This window comes from Wasmannia auropunctata, unplaced genomic scaffold (assembly GCF_000956235.1).
Source record: "Wasmannia auropunctata unplaced genomic scaffold, wasmannia.A_1.0 LD336005.1, whole genome shotgun sequence".
In the NCBI taxonomy this organism is placed as follows: domain Eukaryota; kingdom Metazoa; phylum Arthropoda; class Insecta; order Hymenoptera; family Formicidae; genus Wasmannia; species Wasmannia auropunctata.
Genome location: NW_012026885.1, coordinates 228,716 through 245,713, shown reverse-complemented (window position 1 = coordinate 245,713; position 16,998 = coordinate 228,716). Strand labels below are relative to the sequence as shown.

Below are 16,998 nucleotides of genomic sequence, written 5' to 3'. Positions count from 1 at the left end.
AAGTGCTTTCTTAATAAATTATGTAAACTTTACGAGATTTTCTCGTTTCCTTAAAATTATCTCGTTAAAGATTAATTATTAACGGGCGTATTACGATATATTACGCAAAGGTGTAAAAGGAAGAATTCCTGTTCACGGATCACTTCCTTATTCGTTCATCCGTGATGAGTTCGGGCCGCGTCCTCAAGACCTGTTTACGTAAGTATGAATAAGACGTGCCGCATTCTAACGGTGATCTATTTGCGTCCACTGCTCCCCCGAAATCCCAGCTCGCGGCCGGCCCGAACGCTCCTAATTTTATATTCGGAGCAAAAACTCCGGCACCTTTGCCAAGTAGAGCTCCGACAATCGATCTCTCACCCCGTGACCTTTTCCGCGTCAAGATCGCGTCAGTGGGGAATATTTGCTAGGGAGAGAAAATTTCAAGTGCATGATTTACGCGATGAACCGCCCGGCGACGCGCGGTAAACAGTCTCGAACATAAAAAAGAACGCGGGAACGTAAAAGAATGACGGAATCGCGAGAGCTTGATTCAGGCGTCACGTCAACGGTGGCGAAAATGAAGATGAAACGGACGCGTATAAAACTCAATTGGTCTACTCCTATAAATAACCACCGCGCGTACCTGACGGTCTCAATACGTCAGCTCGTAAGAGACGACAAGTGCAATTCAACAAAGCGATTCATGTAACGAATCAACTTTAGTGTCGATTGTTAATTAATTGCAATTGTACGGTCGTCCTTTAACCAAATCGTCTATAACATTCATTTCACTTAGCGTAACGCATTAGAGATACTTCAAAAAATAAACGTTTTACGTTTTTATTTGATTTCCCAACATAGTTCTCATAATACAACATAGTTCTCTATAATATCCTCATCGAGCACGTGATTCTAAATCACTTTTAAACTCACACACGTGCAGAAACGGATTGAATTACGTGCGATATAATGAAGAAGCTGATTGATTTCTCGTTAAATTATGAATGAGAGTAATTCTTGAGAGATTCTCGGGGAATCCGCTTTTTATCGATAATCACGCGAGGCTTCCAAGGCATTATTCCTCGCGGACGCTTCTCGGTGCGAGGAAAATGGCGACGGAGAACGAGCCGCCAGCCGGCTCTGTTTCCCTGAGCCGGCGAGGTCGAGAAACGGGCGAAGCGAGTAACCGGATGCCGCGTTCCATTTCAATGAGCGAACCTCGCTCGCGAAAGGAACCGATAACGCCGATCGGACCGAGAGCTGGCTGAGGCGAGCCCTTTTCTAAGCGATAGTCGAGTGAGTTCCTTTGATGCGATTTCGCATTCCCTCGCACGGAATCCCCGCCATGAACGACAAATACCTCTCGATCGTCACATGCAATTCGGGAGGAGGTGAGGATGCGGGGCGCACGATCTAGCTATTGTCGGCCTCTGATAATGCGTACGAGCAGGCGCCGCTCCTCCACGCGATAATATTCCCATTCGGCAGTCGACAAACTTCGCCATTCATTTGCGAATCGGAGGGTCGTAATTAAGATTCGAAGCTGAGGAGTAGAATAGATGTCCCGAAATGCGTTTGCGATTGAATCGAAATTGCGCATGGAATTTATTGACTTGGCTGCGTTGATGTGATGAGAGTTTCTATATATATCTTAAATTAATTTTTATCAAAAAACAAAAGTTAGAAATTAGAAGAATTCTGAAGATGTGACCAATATACATACAGGATACATTTCTAATCTAACATAATCTTTCCATTTGTGGATGTTACAGATCCCCGGACATTCACAACTTATGTCTCGCAAGACGGTAGTCCGCGCGCGCTGAAAAAATCGGCCGTCGGATCGCGGAGCGTCGGCGGCGTCCGGCAGTTCCGTTAGCCAGGCATATACCACCACCCGGAACAATCCCCCGCCCGTGGCAAGACGGCCGATCGTGCGGACGTCCTCGGTGCTACCCCGGCGCGGCCGCTACGTGCGACGACAACAGCCCAAAGATTCTCCCACCGAAGGCCAAGATGCATATCGAGGTGCAGGTGGCGCTTAACTTCGTGATATCGTATCTCTACAATAAACTGCCGCGCAGACGAGTCAACATCTTCGGCGAGGAGCTCGAGAAGGCGCTCAAGGACAAGTTCAAGGGCCACTGGTATCCGGAGAAGCCGTTCAAGGGCTCGGCGTTCAGGTGCCTCAAGACCGGCGACCCAGTCGATCCGGTGCTGGAGCGCGCCGCGAAGGAGAGCGGCGTGCCGATCCAGGACATCCTGGAGAATCTGCCGGCCGAGCTCGCCGTCTGGGTCGACCCCGGTGAGGTGAGCTACCGCATCGGCGAGCTGAACGCCGTGAAGATCCTCTACTCGGAGACCGGCGACCCGCACGACGAGACCTCGGCCGATCGCGAGGTCACCAAGACCTTCAACCCGGAGGCGCAGTGCTTCAAGCCGATCGAGGCCGTGAGCACGTCCTTGAGCGGTCTCAGCCTCAGCCCGAAGTCAACCTCGCCGTTCTCGAGCTCCCTCGGCAGCAACGCCAGCAACGGCTCGTCCAACAACCAGCAGAACGGCCACGGATCCGGTTCCTCGTCCGCGCCCTCACCCACGCCCATCACCAGCTCCTTCAAGGGCTCGCCCAGCCCCGTACCGGCCTTCATCCCGCGTACCACCGCCCCGCTCACCTTTACCACCGCCACCTTCGCCCAGACCAAGTTCGGCAGCACCAAGCTCAAGACTAGCAGCAAACGCGCCAACAGGTTGGTACATGTCGTTTGATGTTTAATTCCTCCCCCTCTTTCTCGATTAGCCAAATTGAATCCAACTTATTATCCAAGCTTATATGAAACTTTAGAGCAATGATCGCTTATCTTAATTTCTTTGCTGTTATTATAGAAATAAAATTTATTTCTTTGAGATGTTTGAAGACAAATGGTTTTGATTTCATCAGTAAAAGTCAGTCACATGAATACAAATAAATCTTAATTTTTCAAATAATGTGATGATTATCTTGGGTTTATGCAACAGAATTTTTTGTAGTAAAAATTATTATTTCTTTTCTTATTTATATTGATACGAATATAATTATTACGATAGAGATTTGTTGTATGTGATGCAGTTGAATTTTGTTGCTAATCGAGGAGTGTCGCATTGAAAAGACAATTGAACGGAACATTTAACAAATTACACGTAGTTTATTCATAAAAACATTGCAAAAACTGATTGTTAACGTCTTTCGACGTTACACTTCTCGAGTTTCCTAGATAACACAATTTGTATGTGTATTCGTGGAATGCTGCTTGCAATTGTCCCAGGTATACCTTCACGTATTTACCACCATTAGAAACTAACGTTACAGTTCCCGCGGTATAAAAAGTAAATTGAACAGTGGGATCACCATTAGGTGGATAGTTGCTTCGCAGCACAATAACCGTAGAAATAGTTAAGCATGCTCGAAATTAGAGAATATAACGCATAACGAAACGTGCGATCTATCGTAGAAGATCGTACATTGCCGATAGAAATTTAATTTCTAGCGCGCGCGTTTACCCCGTTTCCGAAACGCATATATACACACACACAAAAGCACGACAGAACAAAACGCGCGTACTAACCAGGCCGCGAGACGATCAACCACTCCCGGATCCACGCACCCGCGTGCATACGTACAGATCCATTGATGAACCGCACGGTACCGCTCGGTTTCAGGATGTCACCCACCGAGTTCTCGAACTATATAAAGCAGCGCGCAGCGATGCAGCAGCAGATTCACCATCACCACCATCATCAGCAGCAACAGCAGCACCAGTCGCAGCAGCAGCAGCAGCAGCAGCAGCAACAGCAGCAGCAGCAGCAGCAGCAGCAACAGGCGACCGCGGCCGGCGCGGGATTGCCGGTCTCGCAGAGCTCGCCGCGCAGTCGTAGCCTATCACCCGGCAGCATAGTCACCGGTGCTGGACAGCAACACGCGGACCCGAGCGCGTACTTCTTCCAACACGGCCCGGCCGCGGCCGCGGCGGCGTACCACGCGCAGTTCCCCCATCGCAACATTTTCGATTCGTCGGCGAGCCACGGCGGCTACCTGCCGGCCGATCTCTATGCCGGCACCAAGTTCCCATCATCGTACCTCGACCCGACCACCCTGGCCGGCCATCAGTTCTACGGCGGCGGCATGAACGGCACCGGCGCCGGTACCGGCGGCGCCGTCAACGGCACCACCGGCGCCGGGGCCGGTACCCAGGGTGCCGGTAGCGCCGGCGCCGGTAACCTCGGGCCAATCGGCTCCGCGACGACCAACGGCAACGTCAACGCCGGCGCGGCCGCCGCGGCGCAGCAGCAGGACAAGAGCGCCCTGGTCGAGGGCCTCAACAACTTCGGCCTCGGCTCGGTCGCGCCCTATCCGGCCAGCCAATATCAGCACCTGCTCGTGGCCAACTAATACCTCGCGCGTGCACATCAAGTCGTAAACAAAACCGCCACCGCGTCCCGTGGCGGCGGCGGTGACAGCGTTCTCGTTCTCGGTGCCGCTGGCCCGGCGGCGTACAAGAAGGAGAGAAGGCCGTCGCCTCCGAGGCTCCGTCGTCGAGACGGAGTTGTCCAGAGTCCGGCTTCCTGAAGACGAACGTCCATCAGTCGAGTCGGTCCCACTCTATCTCTCCTCCCTTCATCAGCCGGTTACGGTTCGCGTAATCTACTTGTCCTCTCCCGCGATTCCCATCCAGACGCTTCTCAGAACGCTCTTTCGTTCGATCTTTCCTAACTCAAGGAATCCAAGATACTATGTACATATTATACATTATCGATAGCTACCGATGAATGGGGGTGAGATAGAGAGCAAGCAAAGAAAGAGAGATGACCGCCGAACGATCGGCACCGATAACGAAAGCGAGATGAGAAAAAAAAGGCGCGATAGAACGGAGAGAAAGAGAGATTAGCGTGTGCGTGTGGAGACGATGCCTGGTTCTGAGGTACGCCTGGTTGCGAGATAGCGTGTGCGTGCAGAAATGTTTTAGGCGTGGAGAAGAGAAGAGGAGACGGAAGGAAGCGGCTAACGGCTAACGAGAGCGTGTATGTGTTAAAACCCGATAAGGACTCGATTGGCGATGGCGCGAGACGCTCGTTCGAGACGGAAGCCATCGTGTGGCTACTTGTGACACACATATACCCACAAAATATATACACACACACACACACACAAATATACACGCGCAAAGGTATACCGCATGCATGTAGCGCATTCGAACGACGCGTCGAGCGCGCATCTGGGACGGTAGACACACTCGACACATTAGTAGGGATATATAAGCACACAACACACAGATATACATATTATACCGATCTTCCCTTATATACATCCCATACATACGAACTCACACGTAGATCAACCACATACACATGTACACACACATCACATGCGAGCATCATCCATGCACGAGACATACACGTACGATATTAACGAAACAAAAAAAAGAAAAAGAGGAAAACCACATATACGCGACACTGATACCCACACAGATATTACCAACGTGTAATAATTTATTTTTTCACTGGTATATAGTCGGAGAATTGAATAATGAATATATATCTGTAGAGCCTATGTATTATATTCAAGATGCACTCACTCTTCACCGGGTTCTCGCGAAACGGTAGGAACTACACACTTGTCCCCCAGCTCGTGTCGCGAGCGAGCCGTCGGTGTTTGGGAGATCCGTGGCCACGATAAAAGATCGATAAAGGTAAGGTGTCTTCCAAGTCTTTTTCTTCTCCCCGTCGATCGAGCGCCGATACGAGGCGACGCGCGGCGCCGCGTGTCGCTTCGTTTCGCGCGAGATTCGCGGTCGGATATGCGATCCCGAACGAACGCGGAAAGCTATTCAGGCACTAAATACGTAAAGCTCTTTAAAACGAGCTGAAGATCGGATCGCGGATAGCTTTCCCCGCGCGGAGGACCTTTACAAGAGAAAACAAAAAAACTAAAAAAGAATCTACGGAAGACGGCCCGTTCACTCGCACGAGACGAGTAAATAAAACGAGAAGGAACAACGCGATCAAGGAACGAAGGATCGATCCTTCCGCGAGTATAGTGATAATGTAGAGAAAGAGAGAAACGAGCTCGCAGTTTTATACCGTTCGGAAAACTCGTCCTCGGTACGATTTTACATTTTATTTTTATAATAAATGCAGTAGAATGTAGGAGAAATCGAGAGCGCGAGAGAGAGAGAGAAAGAAAGAGAGAAAGAGAGTGCAGCGAGTGATGTGCAAGGAGAGGAGGAGAAGTAGAAGGCGAGATAGAAAAAGAGCCAGCCGGTGTGTTCGCGAGGGACGTAAGTGGCCTCGTTGCACAGGCCCCTCGATATTTGCTCGGCTGCGCCTGCGAGCTGGTCCCCGCCCGCCCGTCCGCCGCAGAAAAACCATCGGGAATCGATTTCCTTTCGAGATATTGCCTTTCGATTTGACATCCGGAGTCGATGACCCTCCGAGCTGTCGGGGGGGAGGAAACCTCCTCGAATCGTTAAACCTCGGCAATACGCTCCTCGCCGCTACGCGTTTAAACTTTGAACCCGGAAATTCTTTCTAATTATTTTCCGATCGCCGCCGCGCACCGCGAAGGCTCTGCGAATCGTTCGTAAATAAGAACAAGTCTACGAGCAGCTGATAAGATCTTCGTCGATTAATTGAGATAAATTACCGTGAATGTGAAAACATTAATTAGTGGTTTAACGATTGATTTGTAGCGTAATCGATCCCTTTCGATAGTATATCTTTTCTCAATCGAGCAGAGCTTTACGATGTTGAGAAAAAGAGTCAAGTACAAAGATAACGAGAGTCAATCACAGAAGTGGGGATGAATGGCGGGCGGGATATATTGTTAGTTTCGAGGGAGCAACGTCGTCGCTTAGCGTTCACGAGGTTAATTAGGTGATTACGTAAAATTAAAAGGCCGCGCGTTATTGTCCTTGTCGGCGAGGCGACGGGCTCGTCCGGTTTCAAAAAAAAATATCGATCTTTACTTTCAATGTATTATGATTAAGACAAGCACTAAATTTTCATGCAGCTATTTTATCTCCCCCGGAGTTTAACGAACCTACTTTAATGATTTTCTAAAGAGGCTTGGCTTTCGCGATTTAACTTTGGCCGGCACGACCTGAACTGCAGGGTGTTCATCGTAAAACGCTACCGTAGCTTCGCTTCGTAATGCTACGTCACTTTTTAGTGTAAAGTAAATATTTAGATAACGCTTTACAACGAAAATTCCACTTTCGTCAGTCAGAAACCGTCTTCCTTTCTCAAAAATAGCCTACAAAAGGAGAGAATTACAGGTCGCGTTTTAAAATAAGCACGCTCCATGTGTTCCGTGTCGTAGCTTCAAAATCGTTCCGATCCATCTCTAAGTACAAACTGCGCGCGATTGTTCCGATCTTATGTACTTTGAATTAATTCGATAATATGCCTCGTAATTTTTAAAATAATGATTACGCCAATCCTCGAGACGAAAATAGTAACGTTCTCGTACGAAATTTGATAATTACGTGAAAATTTCACGTAAATTATTATTTCGCGATAAATCTCCCGTCGTTTGCGTCTTCTAGCCATAGAAACGTGTAACTTGATTCGCGAATCAATCGTGGCGGCCGAGCCTCGCCGACGAGTATCCCGCGACTATCACACGTGACAGTGACGGCGGCGGAGGTGCCGCGAGCCGCGGGCCGCGGGCACTAGGTGCTAAAAGTATTCAAAAGTGTTAATCCTGTAGCCGTGGGACAAAGTGCAAGGATATACGGGCCCGAGGACAATCCGGAGACCACAGACGCCGACTCTCGATCCGTCTCTCACCGATCAGCCGCGTCCGCGCGCGTCCTGTCCTTAGACACTAATTTCTACGACGTTCTCGTAGCCGTAACGTGTAAATGTTCTAGCGCGTAATTTCTAGGTATGTATGTATGTTTAGTCGTTCTTTCTTACGGACTTTTGTATAAGCCTTTTTGTAAATTTATCCTCGCGCTCGGCCGCGGCCGTCGAAACGAGATCGATGCCGGACGACCTTCCCTTAACCGGAAACGCATTCGAAACGAAGGATTCGGGGCGAGTTCGTGATTTGTAAGAATCTTAAATCTTTAAATCTTCGGGGATCGTACCTAAATAATGGACTTGCATCTCACTTACCGCGCCGAAACTTTCGATCTCGTCGGTCGCGAATCTCGGGAAGCTGAAGAATCGTTTTTTACACGATACCTCGGTCCAAAGCGAAAGCTGTAGTTGGAAATTTAGTCAAGTTGCGTCGGCACGAACACTCGGGGTTTGGTCGGCGGGATTGGTGGTCTCCGGATACGGGTCGGGGGGTGCGAAACAAGTTTTAAATCGTGGAAACTAACTACTAAAGTAGACGTTGGAAAGACGCTGAAGAACAGAACCCTTTAGTAATATCTAAACTTAATTGTAACTATTATAACGATACGTACGACTGTGGTAGCTATGCTAGTACCTGCTATTGTTAAAGAGAAAGTGATGCGAATAAGGTAGGGACGACCGAAGGACCGGAGGGGATGCCGCTGGAAAAATCGAACTACAGCATAGTGCCTCAGTGCGTGTCGACATTCGCTCACGTGATTTGACTTCTACATATGATTTTTCTGCATCACATGTGGCCGCAAGTAATATTTTATGTTTCACTCGATCGATTTCGATCATTTTATCAATTAAATACATTCACTTTGATTACTAAAGTTACAAAAAATATTTGAAAATATTATGAATTTACGAATAATTAGTGACTGAAAGGAGGTCAACATGTTTTTTTTTTTAAATTTGTAATATTAATTTTACAAATGGACTTGTAAAGTTACTTGTAACTTATTTTCCTTTCAATGATACGCACTCGAGTCATTGTGCATCGAGACAAGTTTCGCACCGCGTTCTGTCAATGAGCCTCGCAAAACTAGATCCAAAGTCTATCTTACGAGTCTTGTTTTTTTCGCGTCGATGTGCAGGCGCTCCTCGTTTCCGTCGCCCCGCGCGAGATCCTACGTCGCGATCGCGTCTTGTCAGAAGAACACACAAATGACGTTGTTTATTCTTGTAATTTTTCTAAATCGTTCGCGCACGATCGGCTTCACAAGCGGCGCGGATTTTTCACCTTGTGGCGGCGAAAATCAGATCGGAAATCCATCGGTTGTGTTTTTCGCATCGCGATCCGGAATAAAAATAACGTCTCGCACGCGAGGGGAAATCCCGGACGGGCATACGAGAAAGGGAAAGAGAGAGAACTCTTTCTCCGTGAGATCGCGAAAGTTTCGACAGCCCGCGGTCGCACATCGCTGACAGCTGAGGCAGCTGGACGTAGGACAGCGACGACGATGGTTGAAGCCGAGGAGGCGATGAAAGGAAGTCGCCGGGCGGAAACTTTCGAAATCATTGCGACCGCGGAAAACTTCGCAGACTTTAAACGGGTTTCGTCCGGACTTTCGAATGGCACTCGAATGCGAATAACGCGACCGACCGGGTCGGCCGGGCGGCGCGGCGTTTATAAAAGTCGACGACTTACGGTCGGGTACGCGGTCCGAAAGTTTCGCGCTCCGACGAATTCCAGGGGGCGACGGAAACGGAGGTGGCGGAAGGAGAAGACGGAGCGCAAAATGCGAAACGATGAGGGTAGAGCGAGGGAACGAAAGAGAGAGACGGAGAGCGGAAAAGAATGGCAACTCAATGCAATAAGTCGCGAATCAAATGGATCTCGGCTTGAGACGAGAGGCTCAGATTAGCGAAGAATCAAACACGATGTATACTCTTCAAAACAAACAAACAAAAGTGAAACTAAAGAGACGAGAGAATAAAGGGGGAATACTAAACTAAGAGGCGCGCGCGCGTGCGCGCGCGTATAGTGCGCAGCGGGGCGCGAATAGGGCGGCGCGAATCAACGTGAAAGAGTAAGGGAGAGAAAGGGAGGGAGAGAAAGAGAAGTTAAGTGAATCTAATTAATACTGATAGAGCATACACATTGAGATACACAAAAAAAACATATAGTATTATACGTTTTACGATACGATTGTAATGAACACTTTGTATAAGCAAAGAAAAAAAAGTTACGCATAGTTTTCCATACCCCCTCCCCCCCGTAATGAATGTAATTCGTTGAAAGGGAAAGTTCAGACAGCAAATACACACTTAAGTACACACGGTCCATAAAGTTACACACAGACGGACGGTCAAAAGGAGTTACACACGTACAAACGCGCGCATACACACACATACACATACACACACACGTTCGAAGTGTCATTCGGGTACACATAAGAATTAATAAGACAAAAAAAAAAAGAAGTCAGTAATCTGTCTTTAAAGTATCATGTGTCTATAAACTATAGCGATTGATATTGTCTCTTAAATAAATGGCAAAAAAAAAATACAAATAACCGTGGTAACGTCGTGTAAGGTAGCGATAAACAAACACTCTGCAATATAATGACATAATATATATTCTTACATTTATAACGACGGAACATACGAGGGATATATGTGACGAGAGCAGACTGTGCGGGAAGCCCGAAAGATCGTGTAAAATGCGCGTCGAGAGGAGTATCGGAGGACGCCATCGCGCGCTGCGTTGAATCGGTCTCCTTCCCTCGGAATCATCCTGAATGAGAGAGAGAGAGGAAAAAAATAATGGCGTGTTTCGATACTGCTGGAACGCGCATGGAGATATCACACGGAGACACACACATACATACACACGCACACACTCACACACAAAGTACACAAAGAGAGATCCAAAAAAAAGCAACTATCGATTATTCTACCAAGTAAAATGAATTAACAAGAGGATGATAATTAGATTTGTAATTAATTACATATATATTTTTCAATACTTTAACTACTTGCTGAATGTAAACTATATACATATAATTATATATATTATATACATATATTATATATATATTATATACATACACATCTCTAATTGCGCGCGATGCCGCGCGCGAAAGGGTGAAGAAGGGACGCGGCGATGAAAGCAGCCTCGCGGAGAATCTCCGAGAGAACGCTGAGGGAGAAAATTAAAAGGGTGAAATCCGAGGAGGATCGCCCGAGAAATGCCCGGACGATGGAGGCTGAAATAATGGCCCTCCGATTTTTTTTTTTTTTCGGTGTCTTCCGGAAGACTTTCGGCGGCGTCTCTCATCGGCGTGATCGCTCGCTTCCGGCTCGGCCGCGGCTTGCAAGGAGATCGAAAGGAAGAGCAGCGAAAACGTAAACATCCGGAGGGGGTGAAGGGGAAAGGAGGTAAAAAAAACCGCGAGGGAGATTGCCTTTCGTCGCGTCGCGAATCACGCCGAGCGGAAACGAGCGATGGATATCCCTTCTTCGGCCGCTCCCTTCGGGGAGACGGAAGAGTTTCTGCGAGATCTTTTTGTACCCCACCCAAGTTACACTCTCGGTGTCGAAAAAAAATTACGTTACACTACGTGTAAGTGCATCCTAAATGTAACTGTTAATTGCCCCTACTCCAAAGCCCCCCCCAACCCACGCCATTTGTAGAGAGAAGAAAAATCGTGAGTGTGGGGGAGAGAAAGAGAGAGAAAGAGAGAGAGATGCGTGTAAGGTAGAGCGATTGGCTGTGCGAATTAACTATATTGTAGTGCGTGCATGTGTATGTGGGAGTGTGAAGACACGTTCGTTCGCCTTAGTTAATTTTTTCCTGGGTGCAAAATGGAAAAAAAATTATCCTTTCGAATGATTTTTGCACGCCTACGATTGTTATGTAGATCGTACACTTATGATTATTACTATTACGATTATGATTATTATCTCCACCCCTTAGACGAAAAAAAAGAGAGACAGACACACTGCGCGCCTATATATATATCTGTATATAGGTCTTTTTTCACCTCAGCTTGTTTTATTTCTTTTTTCTTTGTCCGTTTATTTTTCTTTCTCTTTTTTTTACATAGTACATATATATATACATGTGTTAGAGATGTATTTTCTGTTGGCTCGTTAGATTTTGTTCCTTTATTTTTGTACGAAGACGCAACATCGGCGACGATGCCGTCGTTGATTTTACCTATATATGTAATATATACATATATACATATATACATATATATATATATATATACATACACATATAAATATTATAATTGTAGCTCGCTTATAAGATTATCGTTCAACCCTTCTTTTGATATAGTTTGTTATTGTTGTTTTTGTATGATATTTGATTATATATACCGGCGCACGCGTGTCGCGCGTCAGAAATAATATATATAAATATATACTACCATATTATATATATAATATATATTTTTGTTAATAATACAGTGGTTTGATAACTACATTAGCCTGTTAATAATGAATTTGTTTCTCTGTTTCTTACGGCCCGTGAATATACATAGATAGACACACGTGCATATACATAGATATATATATTATACATATATACATACCTATATATATATAAATATCGATTATATATATATATATACATATACCGCTACATTATATTTTGTTTAACAGTGTGACGAAGCGACAATGAAGCGTTTCTTGAAATTTGTCGAGCGACTTTACAAGGGGCTCCGACACGAAATATTGAATATCGAAACTCGCGTGTAATATAACTTATAATATCATTTTGTAAATTATTTTTTGTATTTTTATATATATACATATATAAATAACGAAAGCATACAAAAGAGAGTCGCGGAACAGTGTTATGCGCACGACGAGAAATCAAGAGAGTTTGAGAGCGAGAGAGAAAGAGAGAGCGAGAGACACCGAGCGAGAGAGAGGGAGAGAAAGGAAATGAGAGAATGCGACGGAGACGAGAGAACGTTCATGATGAAAGGAAGAGAAAAGGAACAAAAAAAAAAAAAGAACCGCGTGACGCATTAATTTATAACACTGACGATACTTAATCAGTCGCTGACAGTCCTTTCGTTGATCGAGAGCGGCGCCAAGAAGATTATTATCCGAACGACTACGAGAAATCGCATACGGCGCGTATGCGACGTTTGTAAAAAAAAAAGAAGAAACCGACACGAATACACATATGTGCATACACACAGACACACGGCGCAAAGTTTTAATTTAATACGACACGCCAGTCCCGAAGATTGCGATTTGTTCCCGAAGAATTATTTGTACCTCTCTGTATGTATTTTGCAGCTTGTCAGTGCTTTTTGTTCATTATTACATTACCTTATAAATAATTAATTCAACCGTCTTTTTGTACCAGTCTACTCTTTATACGTGTCGTCGGGATTGCGAGCTTTAACTGTTGGTTCAACCTATAGCGGACGTAGTGCGACGCAAAACTTCGAAGTGTAAGCGCGGCCACGGCCCGCCGATCCTGGGCCGATCGCTCGCGACCGATTGGTGACCTCGCAAGCAACTTAGTCATATAATAGCGTATCACAGATATTATTTTTCTCAAAGATCAAACAGACACGCTCGGACAGCGAATAACTGAGAAAGTTACAGTGCTAGACTTCTAGTGTACCCTCGACCGCGGCTTTAGTTTAACCCTTTCCATACTCTCGCTAATATAGATATCCCTTATCAGGGATACGATATATTGTATCACGAGCGCGTATAACTGTATCACTAATTCACCAGAGCGTAATGTTCCGAAAAAAATAAAATACGAAATCAAACACGAGTTGGAAGGGGTTGTGTTAGCGCCTGCTGCGCGACGATGCTTTTCGCTTACAAACGGTAAGATAAAAGAAGAGCCCAGAATGTTTCGATCAGTCAAACATTTAGCCGCGTCGAGAATTGGCACAAGAGACAATGCTCCATATGTGCACGTTCACGCGGTCGAGGGTTTGGATTTCCGTATTCGCGCACACGGGGAAAGATTTATCGTCCCTCGCCGGTCGGGGCATGGAGCGGCGGCGCCTCGCGCAGGATTATCCCCGCGGCGTGTAAGATGCTATCGGTCTTATGTAAATTAATCGCCATTCAAGCCGCAACGGAGTCTGAGTAATTACGACAGATAATTGCCTCGTATCTCATAACGAAATAACTCCCTTCTCCTTCCTCTTTCCCCTTCCCCCCAATCGATTTCGTATTCCCCCGCGAGCGAGCGAGCGCCTGTCGCGAGTCTCGCTTCGGCCGATAGCGCGATACGTCGCCGCGCGACGATTCTTCCGCCGATAAGACCCGCGCGACCGGCGAGATAAGTCTCTCCGCTGAAGTATAATAATCAAAAAGCACACACGCGCGGCGATTCGCGTGTGCCGTCGTTTCGCTATGTAATTCGCCTCCATCCTTGAGTCGGCTTTTAGAAAGCTGCTTGGAAGAGATCCGTCGAGAAGTTTCAAGAAATTTCGTTTCACGCATGATGGGAGAAGAGCCAGAGGAGGGTAGCAACGAGATACTCGATTCTCGCGTTTGAGCGTGCGTGTCTGTGTGCGAGAGAAAGAGAGTGTGAGAGTGACAGAGAGAAAGAGCCAACGACAAGATGCGAGAGAGAAAGAGTGAGTGAGTGAGAGAGAGAGAGAGAGAGGTATATATTTTTCGTGAACGTTCTTTCTTAGTTTTCTCATGCAAGCACGGTGGATGAGGGTGGTTGCCGATCGATTCGATAGTCCTGGATCGAAATCGTCGTCGGTCGATCTCTCGTCGTCCCTTGACGTCGCCGTCGCTGGCCGAGCGAATCTCTCGTAGTCTCTCGCGAGATTTTGTTTAGCCGAGCTCTAGACGCCGTAGCTTGGCGATCGAGCGATGATCCCGTCGACAAGATCGTCGAAGGATACAGGAAACCGGGCGGTGTAGGTCACGGATTTCCTTCGGAGGCGTGAAAACGAGACTGGAGATCTCCGCTATAGAAGAAAGGCCACTTTGCACTTCTGATTGGCCCTTAATTAGACACTTAAACTTATATTTAGCGATAGTTTAAAATTCGTAATTTTTTAACGATATAAAATTCTTTATCCTTAAATAAATTAGAGGCATAAGATAAGTCCTTAACTTGAATGTCGAACGGCTATGGACCAATCGGTCGAATATCGAGGGAAAACTGTAAAAGAGATCGACGGCGACCTAAGAGCGAGATCCAGGACGAGGATCGACGGTGCGGTGAAGGGCAGGGCGCCTGGTATTAGTACACATTAGTTTCTTGGCTAGAGGGGGCGCCCAATTAGTTGTTGGAATTTTATAGTCTAGGTAATAATTCTCGATATAGTTCAATGTTGTCGAGTTTTCTATTAGTTGAGCGTGGCGAGGAAAACGCGAGGAGAACAGAGGAAAGCCGGAGAGAGAGAGAGAGAGGGGGGGGAGGGCGATTCACCCGACGGCGATTACTGTAATCGTCGACCGAGCGACGAATTAACTATTTATACGATTGTTCAAAAGATATATTCTAGATATTTCTCGATGTGTGATTATAAAGAAAAGTGTTTTATATATGTTTTATATATTATATATATGTTAAACGGGCGCTTGATTCGGCTGGAAGCGCGAAACGTTTTTTCGCTCGTCGCGGACGCGGGAACGCAGCGTCCCGTTGAGTTTCAATGGAAATTCAATATCGTTGCCGGTAATCGGAACTCCCTGGAATCAGGACGATTTAGGACGAGGGCACTCGGCGCGCTGAAAGTCGCGATATTATTTCGTTTTGTGCCCCCGGTGCGATGAAATTTCCCTGGGAATATGAGACTTTGCGATTTTGCGGCGCGCGTTAAACATTAATTATTGAAACGGTAATATCGTGCTCGCTGAAACCGCGCCGCCGCAGCCGCCGCCGCCGCCTGGTAAATCGATAAACCGTTAGTGCGGATGTGCACGTTGCTTCTCGCTCGTTCCGTTCGCTCATTTTAGCGTGCGCTTTAACGCGAACTTACGCCCGACCGTAAATTTCGACGCGGTAATTACCCAGCGTTCTTCCATCGAAACGGACGCGCGTTTTAATTGATTTACGCGGAAATCGCAGGCATCAACGCGCGAGTGCAATCGCTCCCTCGGCAACGACGTGTATGATCGTCGCAACAAAAAAAAAAAAAGGAAACAACCGAGATCGCGTAAGGAATTTCACGCTTAATTACGTCAAGTTACGATAGAAATGTATAAACCGCGGAGAGACCTTTGAGTGCAAAAACGTGATAAATAATGTTGGCTAATAGAAATATATATGTACCATCCGCCGATCCACGGAGCGGAGCGTACGAACGAGACGGATTTTTCGCAAAATATACTGCAGGTTAATAAGGATACACCTGTGAAATTGTAGCGACACCAAAATTTGATAACGATATTGTAGATGCGTTCCACTTCTCTCATCGGTGGCGTTCTATACGTGTTACCATTAATTCAGAAATCTTTATAAATTTTAGTTTAGGCGAATTTAGTAAATTGTATTACGGGGGAGAAAATTTTGAAAAATCCCTTTTTCTGAAAGCCTTTTCTAAAACGATTAAAGAGACGTTTAGTATACCTTCGCACGAGAGAGACTCTTGTTTCAAGGGGGCAGTTCTCGCATAATTGTATTCCCGATAACGATCTACAGCAATTTCGGACTCTGTCCAGGGAAGCATCAGGAGTAGCTTCAGGCTTTCCTCGATCCTCGACTGGTCCTCGTCACCGATGTGTGTGGTTAGTCACGACGATTTCGAGTTACTAATAGCGTCTGTGCGGTGTGTGTTGGCGTACCGGATACTTCCGGCAACTGTCCAGTAGCGGATTCTCACCCTAGAAACTAAAATCGCCGTCCCTCGGCGGAGCTGGACGAACGGACTGTTTCCGGTTTACAACCTCGAGCTTCGAAAGCGAAATCCGACGAGTCTCTAATTTCCGTCAATAAATTATTCCGGCACGATCGCATAAAGAGATAAAACTGTCGTTTCGCCCTACATGGTTTCCTTGTGCACACAGCTACGTAATAGGTATAAATAAATAAAACTCTGTTTTGGGTGACAATATTGATCGATCACCGAGGAACGGTGAAACCATTTCGCTCAGCTCCGACGACGTTTCTCGCGAAAACTTTCCGAGCGAGTTCGTTATTCCTCCCATTGCCCGTCCCGTCGTCACAGGAGGCGAGAG

General features: G+C 46.5%; 1 protein-coding gene across 2 annotated transcripts in view; it reads left to right on the top strand.

Annotated features, from left to right (window-relative positions):
* Positions 1–13,188, top strand: part of LOC105453095 (protein Tob1-like) — a 37,413-nt gene extending 24,225 nt beyond the window's left edge. For both annotated transcript variants that reach the window (XM_011694800.1, XM_011694801.1), the window contains exons 2-3: positions 1,755–2,729; positions 3,679–13,188. In XM_011694800.1, the coding sequence (XP_011693102.1) occupies positions 1,999–2,729; positions 3,679–4,408 (1,461 nt within the window). In that variant the 5' untranslated portion in view covers positions 1,755–1,998 and the 3' untranslated portion in view covers positions 4,409–13,188. The remainder of the gene's footprint in view (positions 1–1,754; positions 2,730–3,678) is intronic.
* Positions 13,189–16,998: the final 3,810 nt, after the last annotated feature.